This window comes from Leopardus geoffroyi, chromosome B4, assembly GCF_018350155.1.
Source record: "Leopardus geoffroyi isolate Oge1 chromosome B4, O.geoffroyi_Oge1_pat1.0, whole genome shotgun sequence".
Lineage (NCBI taxonomy): Eukaryota > Metazoa > Chordata > Mammalia > Carnivora > Felidae > Leopardus > Leopardus geoffroyi.
In genome coordinates this window covers 134,470,309-134,497,266 of record NC_059341.1, presented here as the reverse complement: position 1 = coordinate 134,497,266, position 26,958 = coordinate 134,470,309, and the positions used below count along the sequence as shown (strand labels likewise).

The window sequence follows — 26,958 nt, the reverse complement described above, 5'->3', positions numbered from 1 at the left end:
TGCTCTTCCTGGAGTCTGAGGGAAGATTTTGGGTTCCTTCAGCCCCTTTTCTTCTCGAGGCCCAAAGCACTTTTGCTGTTGATGATCTCAATATTCTAGGTACGTAGGGAAGGGTAGGTAGGTGTCAGTAGCCTCCCTTTTCCCCTAAGGGAAACTGACTCAGAGAAACGAGGGGACGGGCCTCGGTGGCGCGGGGGCTGTAACGGGAATTCAGGGCTCCGGGCCAGTGTGGAATTTATTGTGCCTCCTTTTGGGAAGCGTGAAAGTGAAGTAATCGATTTACGAGCCCCCGGCGGACCCTTTAGCCCCCTAGAAGGATCGAGACGGGTCAGGAGGATTAATGCAGTTAAGAGCTCACGGCATTGACCCCTCGGCAACTTGGCGAGCTCCAGCCGATCCGCCGCCCTTCTCTCGACAGAGTGGCCAATGGGCTTCGGCCTCTTTAAGGCCCCAGCGCCCCGCCTCCGGCTCGTCGCCGACCTCCTCCCACCTCCTCGCCGCAGCTCGGCCAGTTCCAGACTTCCCTTGGCGATGAGGTCATCTTCTCGTTTCCCATTGGCTACGCCTGGCCGTCAGTCACAGGAAGTCCCGCCGCCGTCCTCACCTCCTTCATACCCCTCCCTTCCCGCCCTCCCTTTAGTCCCCTGGTCCCAGCCTCCACAAGGCCTCTGATTGGCCAGCACAGCTGTCACTTTTCCAGCAGGCAGTGTGGGAGGCGGGAGGCGGGAGGCGGGTGTGGTGGGAGGGCCCGCAGCTTCCGTGGCTGAGAAGAGCCGGCGGCGGCCGTGTCTGTGGTGTCCGAGGCGGCTGCGAGAGCGACCGTTCCATCCTCCTCACCCCTTCGGCTCCGCTCGCCACAGCCCTCCGCTCGCGCAGACTTCTCCCCAGCTCCGTGCGCCCTGGCTAGACGTTGAGCCTCGGGAGGGGAAGAGCGCGGTGGGAGCCGGAGGGGGACCGCCGCCGAGCCCGGGCTGGGAGGAGCGCGAGGCGGTGAGTGAGAGTCCGGGCAGGGGACCCCTCCCCCACCAGCCCCGCCCCGAGCATCCTTTCTCCTGGCGACCCCGCCGCGCGCCCTCGGGGTTGGCCTGGGCGGGCCTCGCAGCCCGGCCCCCAACCCGCCGCTGGTCCCCTCGCCTCTCCCCTCCGGGCCAGGGTCGTCTAGCCAAGGCGGGCGGGGCGGGGCCGTGCACCTGTGAAGCGCCTGGCCGGGCAGCGCGGGTCGGGGGTCCGGGGGTCCGGCACCTGCTGCACCCCGGGTGTGTTTTGACTGCAGGGACCCTCTGTCGCACGCTTTCCCCGGGATCTGTGCAGACCCTCGGGATCCATGTGCGGCCCCAGGATTCCCAGGCCAGGGAGGCTTACCTGGATTTGTTGATGCCTGTGTCAGCAACCTGAATGCCGCCAGGTGTAAGGGCCCTGGTGGATTTGAAACCTGACGGCCAAGAACTTTACCCTCTAAGAAAGTGTCTGGCAGGACGCTTTGATTACACCTCCCACCCTGGCCGGTGCCGGAAGAACGCATTGATACTCTGTCGTGGCTGGGGCTGGCGCTGGCGCTTTCAGGTCAGATTCTCAAACCTGCCGTTTCCTAGCTGTGCAATCTCGGGCTTCAGTTTCCTCATTAGGAAAAGGGGCATAATACCTATTACATGGGGTCGTTGTAAATTGAGAACGACTGGTGGATCAGTTTGTGTTGAAGCACCAGCCCAGCTTGGCTTTGTCAGGATTTATCTTTTTTCTTGCTATTATGGAGCATAACGAAAAGCTAGTTTGGCAGACACTTGACTCTTTACCAGCTGTATTTGGCATGAGGTAGGTGTATACAGGAACGTGAAAGATGTCACTTAAATGTAATAATGAAATTACACCCAGCTTCATGTGTTTTTACATACTTTAAAATCCATGAGAAGTCCGAAGTGTGCAGGTTGCCAGCTTTTGAGATCTTTTCAGGATCTTTTCTACCTGATGTCAAAGCCTGTAACGTAATCGTTATTTTCAATAAAAGTTAAATTCACGTGTTTTACGTGAGAGGACCCCCCAAAACTCCAGATTTCACTTAAGCCGCTGTACTGTTGAAAAGCAGCCACCTCCCAGGAGTGAGGTGGTACAGCCAGCTGGCACAGAGCCCCATGACTACAGGGTGGGGAACCCTTGGCTGAAAGTGATTTAATGAAGTTTTGCCTAACGTCGTTTCCATTTTTCATAGTGAATCAAAGGGCTTTACGATAGTTTCTTAGTGAAACTAAACTAGAGGCAAACCATTATTGCTTTTTTCGAAGACACATGCGAAAAAACACTGACTGTAGTCCGTTCTGGCACTGCTTCACGTCTTTGCCAGTAACGGTTAAGAAGAGACCCTGTTTAGAAAGGCTTCCAAAAGTCACATCTCTTTGGATAAGTTTTTTATTTAGAGTAAAATCATGAGATGGAAGAATAATATGTATCCCGTAATCCAAAAGTATTTACTGCAGACTTTCCACCTCCTTAAGTACTCTGCTGAGTGCTATGAGGAAGGCATTTAAAAGAAGTATGAAACAGCATCCCAGCCCATAAAGGGCAAAACCAGAAAGTTTGGAATCACTCAGTACTAATTTTGGGTACTACTTAAGTAATGACTTCATTCATTCATTCATTCATTCACTTATTCAGTAAACTTGTTCCTTGTCTGTAACGGGCCAGGTGTTTTTCTAAAAGCCAACATAATCGAGATAAGTGACATATGGTCCCTGGTCATAGGAGCTCACAGTCTAGTGTGAGAGGCAGAAAGTGACAGTCGTAACACATTGAAATAAACTCCAGACTACATGTATAGGAGGGTCAAGAGAGCTTCTCTTTTGGACCTCAAAGAGAAGATGGCATTTGGGCTGAATCTCAACTCACCAGATGAAGGAGAGGAAGATCATTCCAAGTAGCTGAGCTTGGAAAGATTTCCTGATGAATCTTCTGACTGGTATAGCCTAGTATAAGCCGTAGGGAAGGGGAAGGAAAGCGACATTTCTTGATGCTCACTATGTAATAGACATTAATAATGCTAGGCTTTTAATGTTATCACTCACTTCTCACAGCAACCCTATGAAGTAGATTTTACCTCCACTTTAAGATAGGAAAACTGAGGCTCAGTTAGTTAAATAGTTTGTCTGAGGTTACACGGTTAGTGACAGAGCCTGGACTTGAATTTCTTTCTTAAAAGTATGTATGCTCTTTCCCTTTTCACACTCTGTAGAGATAAATATAAGTGAGATGAGAAAGTTCCAGCTATATATGTTATTTTACTACATCAATTACAAATTACTTTCTGTAAAATAAATGTTCTTATTTGATTTAAAGTTTCTAAAACTTGTTTAACAAAAGCTATCAAATGGTAGTTATTTTATGTTTATAAGTGTGATGGCATTTGCTAAAAAGTGTGGTTCATGGAAACATTCAGTGGAAGACATGACCTACAGATTCTGTATGGGGCACTTAACAAAGCTGTTAACCAGGTATGGACTTTTCTTGAGACTGTAGCTTACATATTTAAGTGTATAAAGAAAAGGATGTGCAGATGAGTGGCCAATTAAATAGACAATGAAAGGTAAAATAGTTTTGAATAATTTTTATGAAAGGGGAAGTTAGAATTTTGAAGTCATATTAACATAGATTGTTATGTTGAGAGAGACTACTATTGACTATAAGCTCCACAAAGGCAATTTGTATCTTTTATTCTCAGCTTCAGGAGCAATTCTTGGGACATAGTAGATGCTCAGTTAATATTTGTTGAATAAAAGATGAATGTAGACAAATATATATTTATAGTGTGTTTATGTAAATGCTAGGGTTGATAGTTAAAATTGACATAGGAACATTTTCATCTGTTGAGAAAAAACTTTGGTCAGGAGGTTATATTTCAGAAGGTCTTTGAAAGAAGAAGGAGGACATTGATAGATTACCGATGAAGTGGTATAGACATATAGGTAGTTTATAAACGGTTATACTTTGGAAGAAAAGGAACATTGAACAAAGGGAATGACCCACTGACACAATTCAAATATAGGCAGTGTTTATTTCTTTATTTCTTTATTTTTAGAGAGAGCGCACCGCTCTCTCTAGGGAGAGGTGTAGAGGGAGAGATAGAATGTTAAGCAGACTCCATGTTCAGCATGGAGCCGGACATGGGGCTTGATCCCACGACCCTGGGATCATGACCTGAGCTGAAAATCAAAAGTCGGACACTAAACTGACTGGGCCACCCCAGCACCCCATAGGCACTGTTTATTTCTATGGCCTTAATGAGTTTTGAGAATCAGGGAAACAGTGTCTGCTCTTAAGGAAATTATAGTTTTAGAGACTAGGTATGTTAGGTATCTATTGTGTAATGTCTTACCCCCAAAGTTAGTGTTTAACAATAAACGTTCTTTCTCATAGTTTCTTTGAGTCAGGAATTTGGGAGCAGCTTGGGGAGTGGTTCAGGCTCAGGGTCTTTTCAGGAGATTGCATTAATAGGTCGTCTGGGGTTATAGTCATCTGAAGGCTTGACTGAAGCTGGTGGGTCCTCTTCTAAGGTGGCTACTCAGATTGCTGACAAGTTGGTGTAGGCTGTTGGTGGGAGATCTCAGTTCTTCTCCCTGTGGGCCTCTCCACAGAGCTACTTGAATGCCCTCATGGCATGGCATCTGGCTTCCCCCAGAGCAAGCAATCAGGAGACTAAGCTGCACTGTCTTTTATTTATTTATTTTTTATTTTATTTTTTATTTTTTTAATTGCACTGTCTTTTATGCCCTAGCTTTAGAAGTCACATACTGTCATTTCTCCCGTTTTCTTTTGGTCACACATTGTGGGAAGGGATGACACGTGGACATGAATACCAGGAGGTAAAGATCTTTAGGGGCCATCTTGGCGGCTGGCTACCTCATAGAACAGAAAAAGTGTTGGAAGAAGGTACAAAGTGCTGGGGGAGGGGAGGCAAGGATTCAGAGGAGGGAAAGATTTAATTCTTGTAACAGATTTTCAGAAATCTTAATTGGGTGCTCACTGTGTGCCTTCAACATGGTAGGCTAATATGTGGAAGTGGACACTGAATTAGGGCCATATGAAATGTAAGGAGTCTAGGCCGGCACTAAGGACAAACACTTAATCTCTGTGTGTAAATTGAGGGTGGGGTAATTTTTCTGATATTGAAGAGAAAGTAACTTGTCAGATTGATAGACAAGCATAGATAGACAGCACAGTCTCGTGGCATAGATGCTGGAGCCAGACTTCCTGGGTTGCAATCCTGCCTCTACCACTTGCTGGTGGTGTGACCTTGGGTGTGTGACTGTAATACTCTTACGAAGTCTTCTTAGGTAACTCACTAACTATAAAATGAGGGTGATGATGGTGGCTGCTTTATATGGCTACTATAAAGATTAAACAAGTTAAACATATGCCAAGTCCTTGGCACAGCTTTTCATGCACCACCATCATCATCATCATCATCGTTAATTTTAGGCAGTAGCATAGAACTGACCATGGATGAATGAGGTTGGAGTCAGAGATGAATGAGTGTAGAATGATGTGAATGTTCAGATAGAAGCATTGGAATGTCAGTCATTGCTGCTCAGCGTCAGATTTTCCAGTTCAAGTACTTATGTTTACATAGTTTTTATTTCACAATTAGAGTTACAACAGTTACAACAGTACCTCTGGAGGTACCTCAGGAGGTGCACAGTTTGCCTGTTAGGGGTAACTTGTATTCTCATTATCGGTCTTTGAATTACTGGGCCTTCTATCTGCAGAGTGGGTTTAGTCAGAAGCAGTACTTAGAGGTGCATATGCTTAAAAAGAGCTTAGAAGTGGAACCAGGACCCATGATAATAGCAGAGTGAGCACTTTTGTGACTGGGTCGCAGAAGAACCTGCAGAGATTCTTAATACTGTATCACTTCTTCGAAAGAGGGGAGCTCATCGAACTCCGTGTCTCTGTAGGTGCTAAAGCAGGAATTGGGTGATCTGCCAGGGTGCCTTGGGTGGAGCTAATTGCCTAAGTGGCCTTTAGTTCTGCGGTTCAGAGACTCCAGTCCAACTCTCATTGTTTAGTTGAACAGAGGCACTGAGAAATTAAGTGGTTTGAGGTTCCACAAGAATCTCGTGGCTGAGCCTGGGCCAGTTCTTCACCCCGTGTTTAAGGCCGGCTCACATAGTCGTAACAGAAGATCTGCAGAATCTTTGCAAGACTGAGCATTGTGAAAATTTCTTTTCTTCAGATACCATATTTTTAGTTTTGTGGTGTATCTGGTTCATTTGCTTCCCTAGTCACTCTCATTCATATGCTTTTAGAAATCATTCCTTAAGTGAGTGTTAGTTACAAGTAATTTGGATGGCTCAATTTGAAATCTGGGATGTATCCTCTTATAGGTGGGCTACTTACAGGTCTTTGACCTCTAAAATTGTAACTGGGAATTATGAGGGATTTTGATTTTTTTGAAAACCGTTTGTTCTGGTATCAAAATTTAAAGTATCAGAGTATCAGAGAGCAAAATAACTAGTGAAGTAACATGTCAAGTTTAAGGGCATGAACAGAGCTGGGTACTGACAATTATCAGCTTTGTAACCATAGGCTTACTACTTAACTTTCTTGTGACTAGTTTTTTCATCTGTAAAATGGGGTTAATGATTCTTACTCACAACATGAGGTTGTTAATAAGGATTACGGAGTCATAGTGGCATCATTGTTGTGCCACCTCATTAATTCTCACACCAGCTCTGTAAAGTAAGTAGTGGCACCATTTTGTAGATGAAGAAAGAGAAGCTTGGAGAGATTCACTAATTTAGGAAGATAGCAATCAGGGTTTGAACCAAGATCTTTTTTTTTTTTTTTTTTTAAGTAGGCTCCACGCCCAGTGTGAGGCTTGAACTCTCGACCCTGAGATCAAGAGTCACATGCTGTACTGGCTGAGCCAGCTAGGCGTCCCCCCAGTTCTGTCTTTGAGTTAAAAGTGCTAGCTCCCTACGATAATGTGTATGAAGTGCCTAACTTTGCCTGTAGTAAATGTCTGTTCCTGTTCACTTGCATAGTTTGTGAAAATGTTAGTATACTGAGAATTCTTTATGGTAGCAATCAAGGTGTTGTAGCATTCAAAGTATTCTTTGCAGTATTCCTTATATGTATCTTGTTGCCATTCCTGAAATAGAAAGCTATACTAGTGATTTCACATCCTAAATTGCTCAATAAATACTAAATAAGGGCATACTATAGTGTCCAAATTTTAAACATATTTTGTCAGTGTTTCAGTTATCTTTGTAACTGTAAATGGCATAAGTGATGCCAAAGTCCCTTAATCGTGGTTAATCTGTACATATTTCCACTACCACAAAATTTACAGGAACTTGGAAAGTTGTCCTCTCCTCATATTTTAGAACACACCATGTTGCATTTTGGTATGAGACTGGTGTTATTGGTTTCATGGTGAAACTGGCTTTATTGTTGACTTTATATTTTGTTACATGATGGATGTATTTTGGGGGGTAAGATTATTTTTATTTATTTATTTTATTAAGTAAATTCTTTGCCCATTGTGGGGCTCGAACTCACAACCCCAAGATAAAGAGTTGCACGCTCTACCAACTGAGCCAGTCAGGTGCCTCTATGGGATGTATGTCTTTAAAGTAGTCTTTTTATTTTTATTTTTATTTTTTTTTTATTTTTTTTTTTTTGAGAGCAGGCGAGCTAGGCAGAGTGGCAGAGAGAGAGAGAGAGAGAGAGAGAGAGAGAGAGAGAGAGAGAGAGAATCTTAAGCAGGCTCCACATGTAGCTCGAAGCTTGACATGGGGCTTGATCTCACGACCATGAGATCATGACCTGAGCTGAAATCAAGAGTTGGCTGCTCAACTGACCAACTGACCGAGCCACCCAGGTGCCTCTAAAGTAGTCTTTTAAAATTTGCCTTGTATATGTTATCTCGGCTTTCAAAACAATTTAGAAATGAAGGGTAAGGACAATGTTCTTTTATATCTCTGATACGTGTGATAATCACTTTTTATGGAAAATCAGTTGAACTAAAGCTTTCATTCAGAAGCCTTTCACTCTTTAATTCTAATATTCCAGGTTAATGCCCTAAGGGGGCATGGGAGGCAAAGATGTGGTGCTATTTTAAATTCTATATTTTGTAGATTCAGTGGATCATTTCACATTCTTGTTGATATTTCTTTTCTGTTTAGATTTTTTTGTTTGTTTTTTTTGCAAGGGAGGATCTGGGAGTCAGTCCTGGAATGATGGGAATAGGGAGCCACCAAGAATACAATGAGATCATAGGTTAGTGATTTAATTTGAAATTAAATAAATTTGAAGCTTTCCTTTACGCAGTAGAACATCATGGGGTGGTTATTGCTCATTTGTGTAATATCTGTCATGAATCTTTGTATACATTGTATACATTGAGTGAAACAGCTATTTAGTCATTTCCTAAAGCAGTCACTCTGTAGCATGATCGCATTTCATTTCATTTCATTTCAATTTAATTTTTTCCCCCTTTCACTTTTACCTGAAAGCTGATTCTGAAGGTGAGCCTGCAGAAACAATTTGTATAAAACTGGGCATGACCTGTACAATTTGGATAAAGTATTCATGACATTTTATTTTCAACATGTTTAATAACCTGTTGGGTGCCTAAATAAAACTGAGTTAATTATAGTGTAACCTTTTGTTCTATTTGGAGAGTGTTAAGGGATTTTTGAATACCTTCCAAAATTCACCTTCATCACATGAACTTAGAAAGCTCTTTCTAGAGCAAGGATCCTCAAAACTTAACCTGCGTGAGTCTCTACTTCTTCTAGTCACTTCTTTGTTTTGTTTTGAAAAAGTGTAGTAGGTTTTCCTACTGTTTGGAGATAGTAGTGATGAGTTTGGAGTTGAATGCACCTGTTTTCAATTCTGGCTCTACTGTTCACTAGCTGTGCGATCTTGGACAAGGGGATTAATCTTTCCAAATTTCTATTTCCTCATAGGATGGCTGTGAGAGGTAAATAAGTTACATGTAAAGCATTTAGCACATAGTAGGCATTCTATGCATGTTAATTTTCCTAACACCCAGAATTTTTCTTTTGTAGCAGTAGCTACAATTGCAGCAAAATAATTGTGTAATTGTTTATGTTTTTCTTCTCATAAGCTTTGTGAGGACAGGGGCCATGTGTGTCTCTTCATTGCTATTTTCCCAGCATTCAGTGTAGTGCTTGGCGTGGCATATAATAGATGCTCAATAAATACTTGTTGAATGAATGAAAGTGACTCACCCCTTCTCCTTACCCTGTCCTTCCTTGTCTTAATGACAGTGTCCTGAACTTACACTTGAGAATTACTCAGCTTTTTACTCGATTCTTGGTCCATTAATGACTGGAGCTAGGTAAAGGGGAAGGCAATAATGAACAGATGAATAACAGCCAGAAAGAGAGCATAACAATATTCAAAGTAAGTTATAATATTTTAAAATCATAGTACTCTGGGATTTCTAACCTTTTCTAATCTGATGTCCAGCCCCAGATTCTACCAAAACAGTTTTTGGTGAGGCCACCCCTGGCTTGTATGTTGATGAACCAGTGGGTTGTCCTTAGCTTAGTAAAACGTACTTAGTAAAATGTACTAGAGATTTGGAAAGATTAATTCCCTTGTCCAAGATCACACAGCCAGTGAACAGTAGAGCCAGAATTGAAAACAGGTGCATTCAACTCCAAACTCATCACTACTATCTCCAAACAGTAGGAAAACCTACTACACTTTTTCAAAACAAAACAAAGAAGTGGCTAGAAGAAGTAGAGACTCACGCAGGTTAAGTTTTGAGGATCCTTGCTCTAGAAATTCTTATAGTAATTCAGGCAAGAACCTTGATGTCATCTTCTCTTTCTTTCCCACTTCATATCCAGTCCATCAGCGAATCCTGTTAGCTCTCTTTTGTAAATATATCTGTATCTGATCATTTCTCACCGCCTCCATCATAATTATCCTTGTCCAACCCAACTGATTAGGTTCCTGTGGCTAGCTACTGTAACAAATTACCACCAACTTGGTGACTTAAAACAGCCTATATTTATTCTCTTATAGTCCTGAAAGCCAGATGTGTGAAATCAGTTTCACTGGGTCAAAATCACGGTGTCAGCAGCAGGGCTGCACTCCTTTTGGAAGCTTCGGGGGAGAGTAAGTTCCTTGCCTCTTCTGGTTTCAGGTGGCTGCTGGCATTGCTTGGTTTGTGGCAGGATCGCTTCAGTCTTCAACGGCAGCATCTTCAGATCTCTGTGCACATCTCTTTCACCTCTCTGTCAAATCTCTCTGCCTCCCTTTTATAAAGACATGTGATTGCATTTAGGGCTCACTCAGATAATCCAGGATAATCTCCCCATCTCAAGATCCTTAATCACATCTGCAAAGATTCCCCCACCTTTATTATTATTATTATTGTTATTGTTATTATTGGCCTTTTTTTTTTTTTTTAAACATTTTACTGATTTTTGAGACAGAGAGACACAGAGCATGAACTGGGGAGGGTCAGAGAGAGGGAGACACAGAATCTGAAACAGGCTCCAGGCTCTGAGCTGTCAGCACAGAGCCCGACGTGGGGCTCGAACTCACAGACTGCGAGATCATGACCTGAGCTGAAGTCAGCCGCTTAACCGACTGAGCCACCCAGGTGCCCCATTATTGGCCTTTTAAGGTAACAATCACAAGTTCCAGGGTCTAGGATGTAGAAAATGTGGGTGTCTTTTTTTTTAAGTTCATTTATTTTTTTATTTTGAGAGTGGGGGAGTGGAGGAGGGGCAGAGAGAGAGAGGGAGAGAGTGAATCCCAAGCAGGTTTCTCGCTGTCCACGCAGAGCCCACTGTGGGGCTCCATCTCTTGAAACATGAGATCATGACCTGAGCCGAAATCAAGAGTCGGACGCTTAACCAACTGAGCCGCCCAGGTGCCCCGAAAATGTGGGTATCTTTAGGGTGCCATTTTTCAGTCTACCAGTCTGTTCTTTGGCCCCCAAAGATTCACATCTGTCCCGCATGCAAAGTACATTCACCCCATTCCAACATTCCCAACAGTCTTAACCCACTGCAACATCAACTCAAGTTAAGATCTCATCTACATAACATTAGCTTAAAAGTACAAAATCTCATCATATACATCCTCTAGATTAGGTATAGGTGAGACTCTGGGTATGATCCATCTTGGGGCAAAACACTTTCCATCTGTGGCCCTGTGAAACAAGAAAACAAGTTATATGTTCTCAAAATACAGTGATGGGACAGACATAGACATTCCTATTCCAAAAAGGAGAAAATGCAGGGAATAGGTGTGTCACTGGTCCCAAGCAATTTTAAGATCCGGCAGGGAAAATGTCATTAGTTTTCAAAGCCTGGGAGTAATCCTATGTGGCTTGAGATTCCTGCTCTGGGCCTGTGGCTTTGGCTTTTGGGCTCATGGCTCAGCTCTAGGAGTTTTCTTTTTCTTTTTCCTTTTTTTTTTTAATTAATGTTTTTTTTTTTTTTTTTTAATTTTTTTTTCAACGTTTATTTATTTTTGGGACAGAGAGAGACAGAGCATGAACGGGGGAGGGGCAGAGAGAGAAGAAGACACAGAATCGGAAACAGGCTCCAGGCTCCGAGCCATCAGCCCAGAGCCCGACGCGGGGCTCGAACCCACGGACTGCGAGATCGTGACCTGGCTGAAGTCGGACGCTTAACCGACTGCGCCACCCAGGCGCCCCAATGTTTGTTTATTTTTGAGAGAGAGAGCGCAAGCAGGGGAGGGACAGAGAGAGAGGGAGGCACAGAATCCAAAGCAGGCTCCAGGCTCTGAGCTGTCAGCACAGAGCCTGACAGGGGGCTCCAACTCACAAACCTTGAGATCATGACCTGAGCTGAAATCGGGCGCTTAACTGACTGCGTCACCCAGGTGCCCCATGACTTACTTATTTTATAACTGGAAATTTGTACCTTTAGACCCCCTTTGCCCATTTCGCAGCACTCCCCCGCCTGAACCTGTGGTAACCACTAATCTTGTCTGTGTCTGTGAGCTCAGTTTTTTTTTTTTAATTTCACGTATAAGTGAGATCATATATTTCTCTTTTCTCTTATTTCACTTAGTGTAATGCCCTTGAAGTCCATTCATGTTGTTGCAAATGGCAAGATTTCATTCTTTTTTATGGCTGAATAATATTTATATATACCACATTTTCTTTATGCATTCATCCCTCAGTGGATACTTAGGTAGTTTTCATCTCTGGCTATTGTAAATAATGATGCAGTGAACATGGGGGTGCATACATCTTTTTGAATTAATGTTTTTGTTTTCTTTGGATAAATACCAAGAAGTGGAATTACTAGATCATATAGTAGTGCAGTTTTTTTTTTTTTAAGTCCATTTATTTACTTTTAGAGAGAGGAGGGGAGAGAGTGTGCTTGCATGTGCTTGCGTGTGTGAGTAGGAGAGTGGCAGAGAGAGGGAGAGAGAGAGAATCCCAAGCAGGCTCTGTACCGTCAGCACAGAGTTTGACGCAGGGCTTGAACTCTTGAACAGCAAGATCATGAGCTGAGCCGAAATCATGAGTTGGCTGCCCAACTAACTGAGCTACCCAAGCACCCCAGGTGTGCTATTTTTAATTTTTTGAGGACCTTCCATACCATTTTCCATCATGGTTGCACAAATTTACATTCCTACCAACAGTGCATAAGGGTTCCCTTTTCTTCAGATCCTCCCCAACACTTGTTATTTCTTATCATTTTGATAATAGCCATTCTAGCAGGTGTGAGGTGATATTGTGGTTTTGATTTGCATTTCCCTGATGATGAGTGATGTTGAGCATCTTTCTGTCTTCTCTGGAAAAATGTTCAGATCCTCTGCCTATTTTTTAATTAGACTGTTTTTTTTTTGCTATTGAGTTGTATGAGTTTTTTAAAAATATATTTTTGATATTAGCCCAATATCAGCTGCATGATTTGCAAACATTTTCCACCATTCTGTAGGTTGCCTTTTCATTTTGTTGATGGTTTCCTTTGTTGTGGCAGAAGCTTTTTAGTTTGATGTAGATTCAGAGCCACTTCCACATTTCTAAGTATTTACACTGAACACTCCACTTCTAGGTGCCAAAATCTCTCTCAGGGTTCAACCAGAGAAGTAAAATCAGGAGATATACATAAAGAGATTTATTGTAAGGATTTATTCCTTATATGATGCAGGGGCTAGCTAAGTAAGTATGATATCCATAGGCTAGGCTCTCTTGAGCTGAAGTTGTTATCCACAGGTAGAATTTCTTTTTCTGAGAAATGTCAGTTCTGCTTTTAAAGCCTTTTATTTTATTTTTTTAAATGTTTATTTTTGAGAGAGAGTGTGAGCAGGGGAGGGGCAGAGAGAGAGAGAGGGGAGAGAGGGAATTCCAAGCAGGCTACAAACGGTCAGCAAAGAGCCTGACTTGGGGCTTCAGTTCATGAGCTGTGAGATCATAACTTGAGCCAATGTCGGGACGCTTAACTGACCAAACCACTCATGTGCCCCTGTTCTTAAGGCTTTTGAACTGATTGAATCAGGCCTACCTAGATTATCTAGGACAATCTGCTTTACCTAAAGGCAACTGATTATGAATATTAATCACATCTACAAAATAGCTTCACAGCAACACTTAGTGTTTGAATAACTGGTGACTGTGGCCTAATCAAGTTGACCCATACAACTGACCACCACATAATCATTATTATTTCTTGCCTGGATTATTGCTGTAGTAGCTTCCTTTGATCTGAATCCCCATTTCTGCTCTGCTTTCTTGTGATCTGCTCTCCACATAGATTATAGATCTTATGATCTGCTTTCCAGAGTCAGTTTCATGATCTTCCATGGTCCCCATTGCTTACTCTGCTGCAATCCCACTGGATTCTTTGCTGTTCCTGGGTCATACCAGGTCTTTGTGCTTGTTGTTTTCTCCACCTGGTATACTCTTTCCCTAAATCTTCACATGATTTACTTCCTCACTTTTTTCAGATCTTTACTCAGATGTCTCCTTATCAGAGAGACCTCCACATACAAGAAAGCCACCTTGCTCCTTAATTGAGGGCAGTCCTTATTTTCTTTTTTTGTAGAAATTGACATGCTGAATGTAAAATTTACATGGAAATGTAAAAAAAAACAAATATATATATATATATATTTTATATAGAAATGTAAAGGATCTGAAATAGCCAAAATAATTTAGAGTTTTGTTTATTTACGTTAGCTCTATATCCAACATGGGGCTCGAACTCACAACCCCGAGGTCAGGAGTTGTATGCTCTTCCAACTGAGCCAGCCAGGTGCCCCTAGAAGAGCTAAAATAATTTAGAGGTGGAAGAACAAACTTGGAGGAATGAAATTACCTGATTTCAAGAAAACGTAAAGCTAGAGTAATCAAGATTGTGTGGTATTAGTGTAAAAACACAAATATGGATCATTGGAGCACAATAGGGAATGCTGAAATAGATGTATCATCAATTGATTTTTTTTTTTTAATTTTTTTTTTTTCAACGTTTATTTATTTTTGGGACAGAGAGAGACAGAGCATGAACGGGGGAGGGACAGAGAGAGAGGGAGACACAGAATCGGAAACAGGCTCCAGGCTCCGAGCCACCAGCCCAGAGCCTGACGCGGGGCTCGAACTCACGGACCGCAAGATCGTGACCTGGCTGAAGTCGGACGCCTAGCCGGCTGCGCCACCCAGGCGCCCCTCAGTTGATTTTTTAACAAAGGGTTAAATGTAATTCAATAGAGGGAAGAGTAGTCTTCAACAAATGTTGCTGGAACAATTGGGATATTTGTGTTTAAATAAATGAATGTCAATACCTAACTCACACTGTACAGAAAAAATTAATTTGAAAGGGCTCATAGAGCTAAACATACAAAACTGTAAAATTTATAGAAAAAATTATAAGAAAATATTTATGACCTTGGGATAGGCAAAGATTTTTTAGGAAACAAAAACACTAACCATGGAAGAAAAAAATGATAAATCAGATATATCAAAAGGAAAACCATTCAAATTGTTACCTTCTGTTCTTTAGAAGATACTCTAAGAGGGGCGCCTGGGTGGCGCAGTCGGTTAAGCGTCCGACTTCAGCCAGGTCATGATCTCGCGGTCCGTGAGTTCGAGCCCCGCGTCGGGCTCTGGGCTGATGGCTCAGAGCCTGGAGCCTGTTTCCGATTCTGTGTCTCCCTCTCTCTGCCCCTCCCCCGTTCATGCTCTGTCTCTCTCTGTCCCAAAAATAAATAAACGTTGAAAAAAAAAAATTAAAAAAAAAAAAAAAAAGATACTGTAAGAAAATGAAAAGGTAAGCCAGACTGGGAGGAAATATTTATACACAAACACACACACACACACTCTATATACATATACATGTGCGTATATGTAATTTCATATATGTGTAGATATCTATAGATTTATCAAAGGACTCATATTTAGAATATATGAAAATCTTTAAAAATAATATGACAAATGGCCCAATTAAAAATGAACAAAAGCTTTGAATAGACACTTCAAAGACAAAAACGTATTTGAATGTCCAAAAGCATAAGAAAAGATTTTCAACATTAGTCACCAGGGAAATACAAATTAAAACTATATCACATACCATTTCGTGCCCAGTAGAATATATAAAATTAAAAAATATGGAAAAGTCCAAGTATTGGTGAGGATGTGAAACAACTGGAATTCATGTATGTTGGTGGTGGGAGTGTGAAATATCGCACTTTTGAAAACAACTGGTCAGTTTCTTTAAAGTTAAATACATACTTATCATGCAACCTTGTCCTGCACCTTGGTATTTATTATCTAAGAGAAATGAAAACATATATTCCCAGAAAGACCACGTGAACGTTCATAGCAGTTTCATTTATAATGGCCAAAAATTGGAAACCACTCAAATTATATCAACAGGTGAATAGGTAAACAAACCGTGGACAGTGAATTATAGATACATGCAGCAATGTGAATGAATCTTGAAAACTCTGTTGAAAGAAGTAAGAAACAAAGGAGAACTTACTTTGTGGTTTTATTCATTCTTTTATTCATTCAATCATTCATTTTAGACAGAGAGAGCATGCAAGCTGGGGAGAGGGGCAGAGGGAGTGGGGGGAGAGAGAGAGAATGAATCTTAAACAGGCTCCATGCTCAGCCTGACATGTGACTCAATCCCAAGACCCTGGGATCATGACCTGATCTGAAATCAAGATATGGACACTCAACCAACCAAGCCACCCAGTCGCCTCTATGGTTTCATTTATATTGAAGTTCTAGAATAGGCAAAACTAACTTACAGTAATAGAAGTTAGATCAGTGGTTGTTTGTGGCTGGGGAGGAGGGGGAGGAGGAAGACTGCAAAAGGACATGAGGCATGATGGGAGTGTTTTCTTGATTGGAAGTGGTGATTACATGAGAATGTGCATTTGTTAGAATTAATTGAACTCATTGGAACTGTACACTTAAAATGGGTGCATTTTATTGTAAGTAAATTATACCTCAAAGTTGATTTAAAAAAAAAATACTGTGTGGTCAGTGCTCTGTGGACTAAACAAAAGGTGTTTGTAGGCCAAATTTGGTTGCGGTCAGCCAGTATCTAACAGCTGATCTATACCCCCACACATGTGCACGCTACAAAAATGCCTGGTCCGTAATGGTCTTCAAATTTCTGTTGAATGAGCAGGTGGATGACTAATGTGCCTTCTTGCATCACCATTGCAAGAAAATACTTCATTCTTCACTCTCCTGCAGTTTTCCAGCTTCAGTCATTTTACAGAGTTAATTTGTTTGGCTTCTCCTGGCACTAGTACCTTGAGTATAAATGAGGTTATTCATTCATTCAAATAGTTGCTGAGTATCTACCGTATATAAAATCCTGCCTAAATAAAGTAATTGCTAACTGTGAAGAATTACACAAATGTCTGTTGATTATATGTGTGAAATTAACATTCAATTTAAAAAAACAAAGGCTAGATAAGCTCTTTTTACTTAGAATCTGTTTTAGCTACTATTTCTTTGTCTAGTTCATTTACACTGCTTTCTGTGGAAAATAGCATAGGCTTAATAATAGACTCTGTTCATTATAACTTCTCAAATGAGAGGAAGCAAAACATTTCAGAATATCATTCTGGTATAGCTATAGAAATGGCTGATTTCTTCCTTTCTGATTAGAGTCTATGAAGGATGAGTGGCCTAACTTTAATTTGGTTGCTAGAACCAAATTGCTTCTTGGTCTTGTGGTTAGTCTATAGTTGTATGCTGTCTTCATCAAACTGGATTATGTACACTTTTATAGGTCACCAAGCAGAATTATTACATGATTTTTTTTTTTTTTTTTTTTTTAAATTTTTTTTTTCAACGTTTATTTATTTTTGGGACAGAGAGAGACAGAGCATGAACGGGGGAGGGGCAGAGAGAGAGGGAGACACAGAATCGGAAACAGGCTCTAGGCTCTGAGCCATCAGCCCAGAGCCCGATGCGGGGCTCGAACTCACGGACCGCGAGATCGTGACCTGGCTGAAGTCGGACGCTTAACCGACTGCGCCACCCAGGCGCCCCATTACATGATTTTTTCAATCAGAACTTTAAAAAGCCCTGGTCATCATTCTGTACTGATAATTGTTACCTTCTTGACTTTGATCAGGCTGCCCTGAATTCTCTGAACAGCCGCCTTCCTCCTAATTCCCCAAACTGGGTCCTTGCCCATTTTTTTTTTTTTTTTTAATGGTGGTTGGAATTTTTTTGTTACATTTATTTATTTATTTAAGTAATCTCTACACCCAATGTGGGGCTCAAGCTCACAGCCCCAATATCAAGAATTGCCTGCTCTTCCTACTGAGGCTGCCTGAGCCCCTGTCCTTGCCCATTTTTAAAGTTAGCCTCAGGCTTAACTCCTTTACAAAACAACTCTCCTTGATTAATACAGTGAGTCATCCAGCCTCAAACTTGTTTTCAGACTTCCCTCTCCCTATGGTGCACTCTTCCAATTTTTCTTTTTTCAATGTCACATTTCTTTTTTTTCATTAAGACCTTTTCTTCCTGCTAATATTGTTCATTGGGGGTAGTAGCTGCACCTGATTGATATTATTTTCTTCTCCATGTGTCTTATGTAAGATCTGTACCAAGTGGGTTTAGGAAATAAATAAGATTATTGGTAAATTCTAGCACGAAGCTGAATAACACGCAGTACAGAGTCCCTGATGGATGAAGGTACAGTACTTTAGGTAACTGTGGGCCCAGGTCTTTTCTCCTCCATTTTTTTCTTGGCACATTCCCCTGAAAAGGAAGCCAGGGAGATTGAGAGTTGCTTCTATCTGATAATAGCCCAGAAACTTGAGAGGAGGCAGTTCCCACAGAAGCAGTCTGAGTCCAGTAAGAGAACTTAATGAACTGCCTTTGCCTGCACAGTCGTCAGGTCTTTGTGCTGAGATGCCAGAGGGACTGACTGAGAGAAACTTAACAGGAATGTAGGAATGAGAAAAAAAGTGGGTGTTGGAATTGCATATGTGTGTTATCTTGGTGGTTTGTTTTAATTTGGAAGTATCTATTACCATCACTGACAGATTTCTGTGATCGGAACTGTTCCTTTTTAAGCCCAAGTTAGAATTAATATCATATTAAAGGAGGACACTAGTTTATCTGCTGTTGAGAATATACTGTTTCAAATACCTGTTATCTTTAATGGGTTCAAAATCTTGCTTTAGTCATTTTCCACTATCCCAGGATTAAATTTACTTTTATTTTACATTCCTACCAGCAGTGCACAAAGGTTCCTATTTCTCCATATCCTTACTATCATTTGTTATTTTCTGGTTTTTGTTTTGTTTTGTATATGAGGTGGTTGTCTTTTACATGTTTAGTGATTTAATGTGTGACTGGTAGCATAGTGTTGTCATTGTAGTTATTAATCACACGACTATTTTTTTTTTCCACAGCAATTATCAGTCATGCCTGAAGTGCTTATTAAATTACTATTTTTACTTTTTACCATAAATTCCATAATGGCAGGGACCTTGTCCATTTTCATTACTAGAATCCCTAAGGCTGAGATGGTACCTGATATATTTCCTTAGTGAGTATTTTGATGAATGAAAGAATGAATGAATGAGTGAATGGAATGTGGATATAGTGTAATGGTTAAAATCAAAGACTTGGCATCAGATAGACATGGGTTTGAATTCTGATTTCTTCCTGTGTAAAAGCCTTGATAATGCCTTCCTCATAGGATTGTGGTGAGATTAAATGAGATCATGTATGTAAAACCCTTAGTACAGCACCTGGCACATTGTAATTATCTGATAAGTGGTGGCTAATATTATTAGAGAGAGGGCCCATCAGTAGGTGTGGGGTTTAAAGATCCTCATTCTGTTACTTATAAGTTATATAATAATATTAGAACAAGTTGTCTAACCTCTCTGGCCTGAGTTTTTTTTTTTTTTCTCTGTAAAATAAGAACATTAAGTTAGATGACCCTTAAGGGCCCTTGTGTAATTTTCATTTGATTCTTACTGTTGTAACTATATTCACTCCAGCAACCATTACCACTTAATAGTATCTCAACGTTAATTACAGTAGCTTGTTCATCCCAGAGTCTGAATCTCAGAAACATCTAAATGATAGAATTGACTTAAAAGAATTTTTTTTAAAGTCAGTTTTTTAATTGACTTAAAAGAATTTTTTTTTAAAGAAAACTTTTTAAAAATTTCTTTTTTTTAAATTTTATTTACTTTAATCTCTGCACCCCATGTGTGGTTGATTGAACTCTCAACCCCACCATAAAGAGTCACAGGCTCTTCTGACTGAGCCAGCCGGTTGCTCCTGAAAATAATTCTTTTAAAGAAAAGATCATTTCAGGGGCGCCTGGGTGGCGCAGTCGGTTAAGCGTCCAACTTCAGCCAGGTCACGATCTCGCGGTCCGTGAGTTCGAGCCCCGCGTCGGGCTCTGGGCTGATGGCTCAGAGCCTGGAGCCTGTTTCCGATTCTGTGTCTCCCTCTCTCTCTGCCCCTCCCCCGTTCATGCTCTGTCTCTCTCTGTCCCAAAAATAAATAAACGTTGAAAAAAAAAAATTAAAAAAAAAAAAAAGAAAAGATCATTTCAAAAGTTAAATTATTGAAATAGTTGAAGAATAAGTTGCTTTAGTGAAAGAATAGTTGCTTTAATCAAAGACGTTTAGTAATGATTTTATATGCCAGGTTGTGTATGACCACTCAGTGGTCATAGAAGTGGAGGAATGTAGATTTTAATGAAGATTGCAATGCTGGTTTGGTGGTTTTGCTGAGTTGTGTTGTATTCACTTGGATGGGGAGACTTGCTTTGAAGTCTCCTTTTTTGAAGATAGCTTTTTGTCCATTTGCTGTGCTGCTGATTGACGGAGGAAATAAAATAATCCTTGAGACTTTTGACTTCTGAAAAGTGGCTGGTTGTGTCCTTGTTCTTAGCAAATGTCGGACCAGATAGGCAAACTCTGTCTGGGTTTGAGAGAGAGAACATTTCACCAATTTGCCCAGCTAAGTAAGATGTTATCATTCCACCCAGCACATATTATTATTTTGCATACAAATAACTTGGAGCAGAGAGTAGAAGGAACTAGTTTTTACTGAGTATCTGTTTTATGCTAGCCACTGTTAGCTAAAACAGTGCTTTCATATATCCTATCCTGTCTTTTGTTTTTGTTGACGGAATAGTTGTTTTTGTACATACATGTTGCTCATTGTCACCAACCCTAAATCACTTACAGACTTTCCTTGAGTTGGGAATGGTCCTTGTGCATGAATTTCCCTCCCTATAGCTTTTGTTGGGACTCACTGCAGTCTCTGCAGCCCTAAGAAGGTAGATACTGCCATTAAGGAGGAACTCCTTTGGCTTCATTAAAAGCAAATAACCTGGGCCACCTGGCTGGCTCAGTTGGTAGAGCATGCAGCTTTTGATCTCGGGGTTGTGAGTTTGGGACCCATGTTGGGTATAGAGATTACTTAAAAATAAAATCTTAAAAAAAAAAAAAAGAAATAACTGTGATAGCTTGCCACAAACTCCCTTATCTCTTCAGAGGTGCTTTCCAGTTGTCTGTCTCCAAGTAGGAATCCTAAATACTTTCCCCATTGAAAAATATTACAGTTGATGATTAGGTATCCAAATGAAACACATACACATGCACGCATGTACATGTGTATAAACTTACTTATTAGTACACTGGTCATGTGGGAGAATTTCTGTAATTTAGATCTTTAAACATTTATTTTAATGGAAAGTGTATGGGCCACTGGAAGCCACTTAACATTGGGTGACCTTGAGCTAGGGCCAACTTCTTTGGGACTGTGTCCACTTCAGTAAATTGGGGATGTACTGGGGCACTTGGGTGGCTCAGTTGGCTAAGCGTCCGACTCTTGGATTTTTTTTTTTTTTTCAACGTTTTATTTATTTTTGGGACAGAGAGAGACAGAGCATGAACGGGGGAGGGGCAGAGAGAGAAGAAGACACAGAATCGGAAACAGGCTCCAGGCTCTGAGCCATCAGCCCAGAGCCCGACGCGGGGCTCGAACTCATGGACCGCGAGATCGTGACCTGGCTGAAGTTGGACGCTTAACCGACTGCGCCACCCAGGCGCCCCCCGACTCTTGGATTTTGACTCAGGTCATGATCTTGTGGCTTGTGAGTTCAAACCCCACATCGGACTTAGTGCTGACGGTGTGATTCTCTTTCTTTCCCCCTCCTTCTGCCCCTCCCCTGCTCATGTGCTCACTTGCTTGCTCTCTCTCTTTCTCAAAATAAACAAATTTTAAAAAATGGGGATGTACTTATCTTGCAGGGATGTTAATCAAGATTAATTGAAATCTCATGGGTATTCCACAGAGGTTGGTACTGTCACTTCTTCCATTCTGACTTTTATTTTATTTTATTAAAAAAAAATTTTTTTTTAACGTTTATTTTTGAGACAGAGACAGAGCATGAACGGGGGAGGGTCAGAGAGAGGGAGACACAGAATCTGAAACAGGCTCCAGGCTCTGAGCTGTCAGCACAGAGCCTGACACAGGGCTCGAACTCAGGAACTGTGAGATTGTGACCTGAGCCAAAGTCGGATGCTTAACTGACTGAGCCACCCAGGCGCCCCTCATTCTGACTTTTAAATAACTGAGTAAAATATCTTGGCGCATGACTTAGTTTGTTAGTGCTTTTATTAAGATGGCTTAGCCACATGCCCTGGGGATTGACAATGGAATTTATTTTTCTTTCCTTATCACTTATAAATCCTATTTGAAATGTATTCTTTTTATTTTAGTTTATTTGGGGGGGGGGCAAGGGGAGGGAGAGAGAGGGAGAGAGAATCCCAAGTAGGCTCCACGTCATTGGTGCCAAGCCTGCCATGGGGCTCAGACCCATGAACCGTGAGGTCATGAGCTGAGCCAAAATCAAGAGTCGGACTCTTAACCGACTTAAGTTAGGCGCTTAACTGACTGATCCACCGAGGCACCCCTAGAAATGTATTCTTGTTCAGACTTCGGAATGAGAAAACTTTTTCTAAAGCAGAATTAAGTGGATTTGCTTCAGGTGGCTTTCTGAGATCTGGCAAATTTGAACAAGAAAATTAGAATTGCTTTCATAGTGGAGTTCCCCCCACCTGAAACATAGTTGGCAATGAGAAGAAAGGTTATGCAATTATATGCATTCCTTATCAGATGTTTGGTAAAGCTTATTTTTGCCTGAAACATTCAAGGAAGTCCCGTACTCCCTTCCTTTCAGTCAAGAAGCTGATTGTGTGGAATAGGAGGTGAGTAAATGAAAATGAATCTGACTTTGGCAATAAGAGAATGAGAAGAATGCTAACCCCCAGGCTGGGCTTGTTTCAGCTTCCCAGAGATCTCAGAGGTTAGGACCCATTGGTCGTAAGCATTTAAAGAAAAAAAGCGCCCCCCTTCCCCCCCACCCAAAAGCCCAAATTGGGGCGCCTAGGTGACTTAGTTGGTTAAGCGTCCGACTTCAGCTCAGGTCATGATTTCACGGTCCGTGAGTTCGAGCCCCGCGTTGGGCTCTGTGTGGGCAACTCAGAGCCTGGAGCCTGCTTTGGATTCTGTGTCTTCCTGTCTCTCTGCCCTTCCCCACTTGTGCTGTCTGTCTGTCTGTCTCTCTCTCTCTCTCTCTCTCTCTCAAAAATAAATAAACATTAAAAAACCCCCCCACAAACTGTAGGTGAAGCCTGGATTGAGTAGGGCAATTTAAAAGATTTTAGATTGGTAATGGAATTGAAGAGATGATTTCCACTGGCCAGAATTTTGGTGTTTTGGTTTTACTCATCTACAGTTCTTCATTCAGTCCATTCTCTCCAAAGTAACAGGAGTGATCTTAAGAACATAAACTGAATCACATCACTTCTCTGCCTAAAACCCTCCTTTCCAGTGGTTTCCTGTTGCATTTAGAATAAAATCCGAGGGCTCCTGGGTGGCGCGGTCGGTTGGGTGTCCGACATCGCCTCAGGTCATGATCTCAGGGTTCTGAGTTTGAGCCCCTCGTCAGGCTCTGTGCTGACAGCTGGAGCCTGGAGCCTGCTTCACATTCTGTGTCTCCCTCTCTCTCTGCCCCTCCCCTGCTCATACTCTGTCTCTCTCTGTCCCAAACATAAGTAAACATTAAAAAAAAATCAGAATAAAATCCAGATTTCTTCCCACGACCTACATTGAATGCATGCTTTTATCTATATTGCTCTTACCACTTCTTTGGTATCCCTTTCCCCTTCAGTCAGTTACATTATCATCAGCTGGTTTTACTTTAGTTCTTTCAACTTTCCTTACCACCATATCTAAAAAATAGATATTTTCTGCCCGCAGACACTTCCTTTGTTTCCTTTATAACTCAGAGAAATTTATAATTATTGTTGCTCCTTGAACAACAGGTAGGTTAGGGGCACTGAGCCCCACGTAGTTGAAAATCCGTATATAACTTTTGACCCCTCTCCAGACTTAAAAGCCTGTTGACCAGAAGTCTAACTGATAACATAGAGCCTTACTACTGACAACACATATTTTGTATGTTACATGTTTTAACTACTGTATTCATACAATAAACTAGAGAGAAGAAAATGTTACTAAGAAAAACATAAGGAGAGAAAATACACTGTACTGTATTTAAAAAATCTGTGTATGAAGGGACCCATGCAATTCAAGCTCTTGTTCAAGGATCAGCTGTAGTTTTCTGCTTAATGGCTTGCTTGCTTTTTTTTTTCTTCTCTTTTTCTCTCTCTTTTTTTTTTTTTTTTTGTCTTCTTATGCTCCAAGATTATAAACTCCATGATGGTAGAGACTGTGTTTTGTCCTTTTTGTCTAGCACATGCTGACACATGGTGGATATTTAATAAATATTTGTTGAGTTAATGGTCATTTGATAACTTCTGCTTTATAGAGAGACTCTTCAGTTCATAAAGGAATAGGCATTTATTTGTTGATCTGACAGTCTATAAAATGATAAAAGTCAACACGGGCAAAAAAATGATTTTTTTAAAGATTTTTTTTTTTAAATTTTTAAGTAATCTCTACATCCATTGGGGGGTTCAAACTCACAACCCTGAGATCAAGAGTTGTATGCTCCATTGACTGAGCCAGCCAGGTGCCCCAAATTATTTGTCTTTTTGGGATGAATCTTTAAGAATCAACTTAGATGGTGCCTGGGAAGCTTTTCCTGATTGGCCAGGCTTGGATTAGATCTCCCTGTTGTTTGGTCTATGACACCATGTGCTTGCCTTTTGTAACAGTAGACTCCCTCCTAGATTCTCTGGGGGAGAAAGAATTTAGTTTATGATTGTATCTTCAGCCCTCAGATTGGTGCTGGCACATGGTAGTTGTGCTCAATAAATATTGGTTCAGTGAGAAATAAGAGTTAAAATTGAGGTATTTCTTAAAAAGAACAATTTTTACTATGGTATACCAGATTATGGAGGTTCGTTGGTCCCAAGAATTACTTTGTTGTTTGTTTTCCAAGTTCAGTATCATGACATAAGTTAAAAAAAAAGTCTTTATTATGGAAAATTTCAAACACATAGAAAAAAATAATGAGAATAATAAAATGAACCACCACCATGTACTTATCGCCCAGCTCCAACAGTTAACAGGACATGACCATTCTTGTTTAACTTGCTCCCCCTTCCTCTTCAATATTTTCAAACAAATCCCAGACATGATATCATTTCATCTGTAAATACTTCAGAAGGGTATAATCAATTTAAGAACTGGTTAACTCTTGGAAAAACCTGATACAAAAATTCCATTTGTCTCCTTGAATCTAATTGTAGATGCCAGCTGGTGAATTTCCATGTGCTAAACCACTCCCAAGGCTTGACTCACTATTGAAAGCATATACTCCATTGTAATTGCTGAGATAGCAGCAGTTTGCTAGAATATGTTATCATGGTTGTTTCTATTTGGGTAGAGAGCAGTTACTAATAAGTAAAAACTCATATGTCAGAGGTAACTTTGGAAATGTATCAAGACAGATGATGCTTTCTGACATTGTGCATTACAGGCCTTTGAGATTTTGTCTGGAAAATGAAAATGAAATATGGTTTGTAGATTAACAGAGTAAATTCCTGTAGTTCTTTGTGCGTGAATTCCTGAGAGTCACAATTAGCAGTAAAATGAAAAGTAAGGGTGCCAGAAGACTTAGCTAAAAAAACTCCTAAGCCTTGGAAGGTTGAGGGTTTAGAAATTGGGCCAGAGGAAAAGTCACATGGCATTGGAAGTAGTTATGGTTAGTTTTATTCTAGAAGTTAAAGTTGTGGCCTAGACCTCTGTAAATAGCCTAGGTTAAATAACATTTCCTTTGGGAAGGGAAGAGAAGGCTCTCTTTTCTTTCAGCAAATATTTTAAGGGATTAAGTACTATCTTGTAAAATTTGAAGATTGGCACTGAGTGAATGGTTGGACTTGAACAGTGTTTTCTCATGATCCCAGTTTTTTGTGGAAAAGAAATGAAGCAGGGATGGAAATGATCATAAGTATCTTTAACTATTGCCTTTAACCAACTACGTAAGAGAACAAGACTCTCATCCTACGAGGCTGTAAGTCCCAGCCCTGTTAGGACTGCAACCTTGCTTTCTCCTTAGCCTGAATTGCCACATGAGTCTTTTGGTAGGAGATGGTGGATATGGTGATCCCAAGTTAATTCTTGGCAATTTATTTTGAAAATCCACTCTTTTATTTCTGCCTTTATATTTCCACAACCCTTAGATAATTCCTTTATTAAAGTACTTAGTACACAGTGCCTTGAATAGGGATTTTGTCATACTTACCTGTATATCCTTAGTGTCTAGCACATGGTCACTTGGAAAATATTTGTTGACACATGATGATCCCTTTCCAGGCTTGAGATGGTATGATTTTGTGATTTCTCCAGTGGCCTTGACCAGAAGAATATGGGAATAGTGCTATTCTGATATAGACTCCTCTCTGCATTGTGTTTCTTCCTAGATGGTGTTTGTTTTCAGACTCTGAACCATTCTCTTCTTTTGGGAACTTTCAGGGAATAGGAGAGAAAAATTTGTGTTTAGAACAAGAGGACTGTGTCAGACTGAAGTTGATATGTTAGGATCACTGGAATCCTCAATGTTGTCAGGATGAAGAATTCAGTGTTGATAACAGATCCTAGGAACTCATTCTCTTTTTTTATTCTTCCTCATTTACTGAGATTTGACCCCATACCTGTGACTGTGAGGTGGAGTGGATCTTCAAACTTTGAAGGATGTGGTCAGTCATTGGGAATTAATCAGCATCAAACTATGAGTATTTCTTTTTTCATGTATGTGGTAACTGCTGTAATTAATTTGTTGTAAAACTGTAGAATCTATACCAAATCAAACCTATGGCTTATTATCTAATACAATATAGTAGAAGAGAAATGTTAAAAACCATTATTTCATCAAGCTGACCGTGTATGTTTATTGGAAAGTTGGAAACTGTCTCAAACTCCGCATATACAAAACTAAAATGATTCATTTTCCTCCTCTA

The 26,958-nt window shown here is 40.9% G+C and overlaps 1 protein-coding gene across 5 annotated transcripts in view; it reads left to right on the top strand.

Annotated features, from left to right (window-relative positions):
• Positions 1 to 694: 694 nt before the first annotated feature.
• The window catches only part of MRTFA (myocardin related transcription factor A), a 216,482-nt gene continuing 190,218 nt past the window's right edge, over positions 695 to 26,958 (top strand). For 2 of the 5 annotated variants that reach the window (XM_045465930.1, XM_045465929.1), the window contains exons 1-2: positions 897 to 990; positions 1,274 to 1,563. In XM_045465930.1, coding sequence (XP_045321886.1) covers positions 1,396 to 1,563 — 168 coding nt within the window. In that variant the 5' untranslated portion in view covers positions 897 to 990; positions 1,274 to 1,395. Of the gene's footprint in view, positions 991 to 1,273; positions 1,564 to 26,958 lie in introns of those variants that run through there. The other 3 variants (XM_045465933.1, XM_045465936.1, XM_045465934.1) reach the window with 3 other exon arrangements.